Genomic DNA, 8,806 nt, shown 5'->3' on the forward strand with positions numbered 1-8,806 from the left:
GGTTAGCCCAATCCGGTTGCACGTTTCAGTGATACGTTGCCCATGGAATTTTGTTTGGGTGAGCGAACTTTCAAGGTCACCAAACACCGACGGCCCACAGGCGATTAAATGCTTACGAGACTAGGTGAGTAATCAAATATTAGCATATTCTATTGTTTGTCTGTAAGTGGATTGGACTTGTTTCGGTCGTCATTTGTCTCGCAACGCCATGAAACACAAACGAATGACAACTGTCCTTCCGTTTGTTTCAATATGTATACATATATATATATATATATATACATATATGTGCATGGGCTAGTCTGGAGGTACCGTGTGAAGCTGATGGATAACCTCGAAGTGCAAGGAGTGGTCACCTCCGTCTTAGTTGGGTCACACCACTCTAAGTTCACTTCATCATCCAAATATCGCACACGCATTCTTCCGTCTTGTTCGCTAGAGTGACCATATGCATAATATGCAAAAAACTTATCAATTCCTGATTACAAGCAGTCACAACTAGCGCCTAATGACTGCTTTTTCCATGCACTTTTCTTTTTTTGGAGTTGACAACAGTGACTCGGCGACTGGTGATCCTTATTCTTACCTTCCCGTTAAGTTGACGTTGTGGATATTAATTAAGCTACGGTTCTTATCCAATATCTGCAAAGCTTCTGCCTGACTGTCATTTATATATCTACCGTCACTACTCACATTAACCCCTTCGTTTGTACAACGGAGATCCCATGTTAGGAGTCTCTATGTAAGCTAAAAACCAGCGCCCGTTCCAACTAGCCCAAATGCTAGCCTCCCTGCTAGCTGCCTCAGTTAAAACGTCCTTACCTCCTTAAAATTTCACAGTTATTCTTGCCCAGCAAGTACTTTGTTTCCTGATCAGCGAACAAATTCATCTTCCTTGGGTCCATTTAGCTTGTTGTCATCAACTTTTAGATTTTTCTATTAACACCGTTGTATCTGAGGCCCCCTGGCACTCACCAGACTCACAACATCGACTGCAGCCTCTCGCCCGAAACTGCAACTACGATCAAATTTTTCACCTGGTCCCAACAGCCTCAGGGAGGAGTTGGTTCCAACCCCATGGAAATATGGTACAGATTTGACCAACCTCTTCTGCCGCATATATATTACAGCAAACGGAAGGACAGTTGTCATTCGTTTGTGTTTCATGGCGTTGCGAGACAAATGACGACCGAAACAAGTCCAATCCACTTACAGACAAACAATAGAATATGCTAATATTTGATTACTCACCTAGTCTCGTAAGCATTTAATCGCCTGTGGGCCGTCGGTGTTTGGTGACCTTGAAAGTTCGCTCACCCAAACAAAATTCCATGGGCAACGTATCACTGAACCGTGCAACCGGATTGGCTAACCATGTGTAGTTTTGATGAAATTAATTTGGGCTTACTTCTAGTTAGCGGCTGAGAACACCAGATGGGCATAAATTCGGAGGCTATGCCCGCCTGTTGTGCCAAAATGAAGCTCGGTATTCGCACAATAGAGTTGAATTTTCGGAAGATATGACGTGTCCATGATGGATTAAAGCAATCGAGAAATCGAGTTGAAACCACCATAGCAGACGTTTGAGCCCCACTTGGGCATCCCAGGGTCTTAGCGATGCTAAAAATTATCCCACAGGACTTTTCAGCCAGAGGCATGGTTGCTTCAGTGGGCTGCAAAATTTGAACGCAAATTAAAACGGTTTTTTATTTGAGCACATACGCAGCAAAAAACAACATTTTGGCGCGGAAGGTTTGACCCCACTTTCAGAGGTTTTGCAGCTGACAGTATTGTGTGGATAATGGGCACCGGCCAAAAGAAGGGTGAAACCGCTTGTGGGTTGTTGGAGCATTTCGATCTATCGCGTGTTTGGTGCATCATTAAGGCAATAGTACACACAGGGGAAGGATACACATGTTATCTAAATTCAAAACGGCATTACCGTGAGGTCTTACAAGTGGCAAACATGAGTGCAAACTGTATCACGTATAAAAAGTGAAACAGGAGAACCAAAAAATGAAAAGAGATGCTTCCATGAACTTCTCACACTCCTTGCCCCCATCGAATCCTCATATTGACTCGGCAATTCGGCAAAAAGTGTATTTTTGCAAAATCCCTCTGTTTACTAAACGGAAATGCTACCAGTCCGTGCAGAAAATCGCTTGCATAATCGGCTCACTCTGTACTGCGAATCAGTCAGACCAGAGTACTAACTTTCATCCGTCTGCTGATACTGTAAATGTTCGGTTGGAATAATTTGAAATACGAGAAAGCGACACCGAACCAATTCCATGACGGAGACTTGTCGAAAATTTCCCTCTTTCGAGGCAGATGCTTGCTGGTATTGACATAGGTCTCCGCAGTATAAGAACAAACGTTGGCCTGCTGGATACTGAGCAGTCAGTCCACCCTCATTATCGGGGATGAAGCGCCTGCCTAAATATCACGGCACTGAAAACACCGCTGTAGCCTGATATTAGTGAGGGGTTCGTGCTTTCTGATGCATGTTTACTTGGTGAACCAATTTGAAGATTTTGAAACGCGGCTTCAGCAGTTTCCAGGCGTTTTGACGACAGCCGCGCAAGAATAATCAGCCGACAAAACTTTCTTCCAATTATAAATGCTGCACGAGACATTAGTTTGAATATCAGCCCTTTGTTCACGTAGGTCATTACAGATGTAGAACCTCGATCTGGAAACTTTTTCAGCTGGCGTCCAGAGTACGGAAACAACGAACCGGGCTCTGTAACGAAGCAAGATTCACAAAGCCAGTTAGAAGCACGTTCTGGCTCCTCTGATCCCAGCAGTATTTTAGACTATGGTCTTGAAACCACTGAGAGCTACATATCACCGGTATACGCTGGCCCGGAAATGTCGTGCAACCATGAATAATAAAGTCTTCAGACGTTAGGATAGAATGTTAGCGTCACCTCCAGAGAGCACAATAAAGAACAACGTTTCAGCGCCTTCGAGAAGCGTCCACACGAACATGCTGGCGTAATGTGTCGTTGGATGGGCTGACCCAGCATTCTTCGGGGGCAACAACCAACACGGGTTCGGTACCCAACGAGGGACAAACATGATCTAGGTAGTACTGGTAGGAGGTGGTGGTGTGTTTGGTTACGTGTCATGTCTTGTGGACCGGGGAGAAAACATCATGCGCGCTAAATGGGATAGGCGTATCCACAGTAATCGGTTCGACTGGGAGTATTTATTTCGCGTTTCCACATCGCATCACTTCTCCCCACGAACTCCCCACAAGAAAAGGTACGGAGTGGAAAAGTCAGGAGTAAGTGGTGACTGTGTATGGGGGCACGCATACACCCCCAAGTTGTAGATTATCCAGTTGCCATTCTGATGAGTCAGTTTCGTCTGGATTTGCTCATTTCGTTGTGGATATGCTGCAATAGGCTATGTCCTCCTGTACTACGGATGAAATGTTTGAATGAATTTAGGGTTTGCAAGCCGGATGTGGCAATTTTCGATATCATAAATTACGACTGTGAATGCAGCTTCCTGGTGAAACAAAACTTTATCTCAACTATATTTCGTTTATGACTTGGAAATTTATAATTCGTTACGTATGCAGTTAATTTTTCCTCCAATATGCTCGAGACTGTCCCGAGTTACAGGATGCATGAACCCGTTATTTTAGGATGGAACACGATTGGGCTGAAAATCCTGAACCTAAGCTCGTGGAATAGAGAAACCATATGGCTCCGTTTTGAGAATGTATCGTGAGGATTTGTGACCTGAAGTGAGCATCCTATCAACGGTCCACTGTTTTTGGGAGGCCCTGGTAGGTCAAGCTAAGTCCAAGCCGCTCGACTATTCGAATAAACTGGACCATATTATGGTGCGAATAAGCCCGCATTTTTTCGTATTATATCATGTGGTTCCGAGCTGCATAGCGAACAAATTCGCAAGCATTGTTTCCGAAGATCCGGGTTTGAATATCCACATTGGTATCCCCTGAAGCGGATGATCCCCAATCTGGAGATTTTGCAAGCGCTCAGTTCCAACACCAAAATACTTTTTTCGCGTACACTCCTGGCAACGCGCTTTGTTTTGTGGTTCCCATTTGGATTTACTTGTTCGTATTGGCCTTGATTACAATTCCAGTGACCGTTTTACGATTTTAATGTCTCACCATTTTAAAGCCTCATCATGTACCAGTCGTGGAAATGCAGGATGTGACCCATTCTGACATTCCTTACTAGCGCCTCTCGCCCAGTTAGACGGCACTGTATTTTGGTTGTACTATCATCAATGATAGCAATACACATCAGTGCCTAGCCTAAATTGTGAGCCAAGAACAACGGCGTTGAGAGGGCTCATCTTACTTTTTTTACGTTACATTTTTAGCTGAAACCTAGCATCCTCCACAGTCAAAATCCATTTATCATCCATGTACGCAATTCAACCATAAGCTACTTTTGCTTGCGAATCAACTCCACAATGCCTGATACGATGGGTTGCTTATTATTGATGCGGAGTACAATTTGCGCCGCCAAAACACTAGCTGTCGGTCTTTGTTACAAACCATACACTCAGTTCACCACCCACTGATGGCGAATAAAGCGGACTTGGAGTCAACCAAATCGACAAATTCGAACGACAGCATAGGGTGTATTCTGACGAATATGATCAAGCCTATTACGGAAATCGTCAGCATATTTACGATATCATTTGCATCAATGTTGGTTACAAGAGGCATTTCCAACGTATATTGTAAACTACATTTACTTGTCAACACTCAGCTCCGTACATCGTCAGGGTGTCGTCGCATGTGATGCCTAGTTTTATCCACTAAAGCGGAGAGTTGACCGGGGAAAACAAAGAGCCCACTTTAAGTCACTTTAGGAAAAGTTCTTCGAAATTAAAGGACGAACACCATAATCGTCAGCAGAGGGGACCGGAAACTACAGATATTCGATATCTCCCTGGAGTTTCGTTGATACTACTGTCAGAACGAGTAATGATCATTTCGGCAACTGATCCCATCGCTCGCAGCCATACATAAAAGACGGATGAAACAAACGGTTACATCGTCCATGGGAAATGTTTCCATCTACGTCCCGAGAACTTAAACTAGTTTTTGTGCACCACTATCTCCCGTCGCACACCCTAAAATTGGTTCTTTGCCAGAAAACAACTGTGCTACTTTCAATTCCTGTTGGAGTAGAAATAGCCTGCATGCGAATTCGGCAAGCTAAGATGGGATAAAGGTAACTCACGCATAATTACAGAATGAAATGCAACTCCAGTGCTGCGGCAGTCGGTCTACTGTATCTCATGAGAAACCGGACAGCCCACCGAAACTGATGCTTGAATCTCTCGCTCCATGTGTTTTGTGCACACCGACACACTGTTCTTGAACGCTTTCAAAAACTTTACCGTCTGTATTGTCCTGTTACAAAATCCCTATGCTAAATTGTGCGGCTTGAATTCTGTGTTAGTTCATGAAACACATTTACTCTACGTGTTGATGCCCTCTCAAGATTGAGCTGTGGTAATTCAGAGGTTCAAAAATACACACTGTGCTGAAACTACTTTGAATACCTGAATTTCCCCAGAGCTAGGGGACATGGCGATAAAAATGCGGAATCCGTGTGAGGGTGAAGAATGAAGTATTAGGCCGCAATACGAATAGAAATTGAATACGTTAGACCAGTCGAGTAAACTCCCTTAAAAAGTGTTCGATCAAAATAAGGCGACTGCGGATAGGAGTTTAATAGATGAGTATATCACAGTTGCACCAATACGTGGGATTCGTCAACCGAAATGTTTGCTTGTTAACCGTTGCATTTTCTTCGTGAAGCTTGGAGAAGTAATGGGCTTTGCACGGTCGAAAAATGGATTTAGCGCCAACTGGAAAATGAAAGCAGACATCGGGTGATTCAACTGTACCTACCTTGACATAGGCTTCGTAGACGTCGTTGAAAAAGTTTCTTATGCGTGTGTCGTTTGGTTCATCGTGGAGCAACACCATACGTAATTCTGGTTTCGTCTGTTAAGGGCAAGTTACTATGGCTGAAATATCAACTGGATGATCGCGCCAGTAGCAGCGGAGTGAACAAGAATGTGCAGAACAAGGCTCCATCAACGTGATTTACCACTTCATGAAACCAAAAGCATACCAACTGTGAAACAAGTTTTCACACATAAGCGTTATGTTACAACCCAGCTGTCATTTGATCACGAAGATCATAAACTCCGCCAATTCACTAGCTTTGAAATCAGATATTTTGACTAAATTGAGTACAGACTCCTATGGAGTCCTCCTAAGGAAGTCCTCTGTCAACCGCAGACTAGCGTACGGAGTTCAAAATATTCCCTTTCCATGCGATGTTTTCTTCCACGCGTGTTTAGCTGTGGCTATCTTTTGTAACAGAACGAGACAGTGCGTGAGGCACAGTTGCCAAAACAGTAGGAAAACCTGTGTACAGTTCGCAATACACCCCCGTCTTCAGCGAGGGGTTCCACAAAATTTCGCGAGTCCAAAAAAGTCAACATTCAATCTAGTAATGAAAGTGCTCTCAGCTGACCTCTAGAATACAGAAATGATGCAACGAGCCAACAAGCAAATTTAAGATTTACGAAGACAATATGGAGGTTGGAATACGTTTTAGCTGCCTTGATCCCAGCAACATTACAAAACAATTTGGAAACCACTGACAGCAATACACTACTGGTACGTGCTGGCCTACAAGTGTAGAGCAACTATGAATAAGCAAGACACTGATGAGAAAAACGTGCTCCTTGAGAGAATGTGATCAAGGTGCTAACGCATACGGACATCACTCACACAAACATGCTGGTGCAAGGTGTCGTTGGAAGGATTGACCCGGCATTCTTCGGGAGCACTAGCCAACCAGCGCACACTGAAGGGCAAACTTGATCTAGGTAGTACAGATAATGTATTCGGTTACGTGTCATGTCATGTGGACTGGAGAGATAACATCATGGACTCTAACCGGGATGGGCATTTTCGTGACAATCAGTTCGACTGGAAATGTATTTACCTTTCATTGTCATATCGCGAACTCTTCATCGGAAAGATAGAAACAAGGAACTCTTTGGCAATTCGTAAAAGCACCCATATGTACTTCCAGTTGTAATGTTTTACGCGCTGTCCACGTGAGTCCCATTCGTTGCAAACTGCTTGTTCAGGAACCATTCCGTGGTCAGTATGTTGCAGTAACCTGAGTCCCCTTGTACTATGGATGAAAAATTTGAGTGCAGTTAGGGTCTGAAAACCAGATGGGCCAGTTTTCACAACCGTAAAGTACGAACAGTCTTGCTATTATCTTGTAAACTTTGTCCATCAAGAAGAAACTGGACCTTACCGTTGTGTACCTCGGCAACCCACCGGGCTGTGCAAGCGTAACACTCACAGAATCTCTCATGCCAGGTTGGTCAATGGTTAGAGATCTGACGAACACAGTCCCCTGGTCTTCCCGGTTGGAAGTTGAAACATGTATGGCGATGTGTTTCGTAAAAATGGTAATACAACTGCAGTTACAGCCAAACACCGATGCCTTGCGGTCAGGCTTTTGAGCCAAAAGCTGCGGTTGAGGATCCTGAATCACCTTGTGGGCGCCCTGGCAATACCCCAACCCACGTACAACCAGCACTGCGGTACAGATACCTTAACACCACAAAAAGGTGACAGCTTTGAGAAAATAAGGTACGGCTTTAACCTCAGACTGTCTTGCTATACGACTACTCGTAGTAGGTGGTCCTACTACTCTTCTTCGATCTTTCAGGCATGATTGCACCTTGTGACCTGAAGCTTCAGTCAGTGTAACCTGCAGCGCGTAAGCCCGATCGCCACGTCAAGGTAGCAGCTTCGGGTCGGGTGCATGGTGATAAGGATTCGTTTAGTACGGTGGAGTTCTCAAAGTGTGAAGGCGGTCTCCGAATTCCATTCGTCCGGGTTCGATATAAATCTCATAAAAAGATGGTTTCATTCTTTCAAATATCCTGGAGAGTGCGGGTATTTCCTCAACACACTGACAAGGGTTTTCATCATTCTGGTAAGAATGCACCTCTAAATAGCGGTAAACATCAAACTGACAGCTTGAAACTCACGCCCAACTCCCGGTCTGTGAGACGATCGTACTTGTCAGACCACCTTTACCCTGCAAAACAATGTCCCTAATGGATACTGTAAAACGCTTTTCATTCATAGACATGCTCTCCTGCTAACTCCATAGACACTGATGATCACTTTGCCCGATAGTCGAACTTTGGTAGTGAAGACAAGAACTGCGTATAAGGAGAGATTTGCAGTATGATATGCTGAGTTGATTTTGAGACCCAAAAGTAACCAACGGTAGCATCCCTGGGATTAAGTTCAAGAAAAATTTTTATGCTAAAAAATACAAGGTAATTGGAATGATAACCGGCCAACGAAAACCAACGTAACGGAATTGGCATATATATGACGCGCCAGTAAAGCAAACATCTAAGATGATTCCTCAACCAACAATGCAAAGGATACGTCCGGGTGTTACAAATGCTGATACAATCCACTCGTTAAACTTATCCACTGACTTAAGGTATGTTCCGTTGGCCGTCCACATCTGATCATCAATCACGTCTAAAGAGGCGTGTGCTATGAATTGATTCAGATATCGTAACTCTTCAAACTATAGACATGATAGAAAAGCAATAGATAAAGTAGACAAACCTTCTGTCCATTTCCTTTATTTGTAGAATATTCAAAATCAAAAAGCGCCTCATCTTCGCGCCCAACAATGGCGAAATAATAGCGCCCGACCATCGGATGTTTGAAGCCAGT

General features: G+C 44.0%; 1 protein-coding gene across 1 annotated transcript; it reads right to left on the bottom strand.

The window, feature by feature from the left end:
• Window positions 1–5,456: 5,456 nt before the first annotated feature.
• On the bottom strand, window positions 5,457–8,806 carry T265_14354 (hypothetical protein; the record flags this gene model as incomplete). Its single annotated transcript, XM_009173276.1, has 4 exons — window positions 5,457–5,871; window positions 5,915–6,000; window positions 8,507–8,654; window positions 8,696–8,806. The coding sequence occupies 4 exons, from the start codon at window positions 8,786–8,788 to the stop codon at window positions 5,776–5,778; spliced, it is 423 nt and encodes a 140-aa protein (XP_009171540.1).

Source organism: Opisthorchis viverrini (assembly GCF_000715545.1).
Source record: "Opisthorchis viverrini unplaced genomic scaffold opera_v5_180, whole genome shotgun sequence".
NCBI classification, from domain to species: domain Eukaryota; kingdom Metazoa; phylum Platyhelminthes; class Trematoda; order Opisthorchiida; family Opisthorchiidae; genus Opisthorchis; species Opisthorchis viverrini.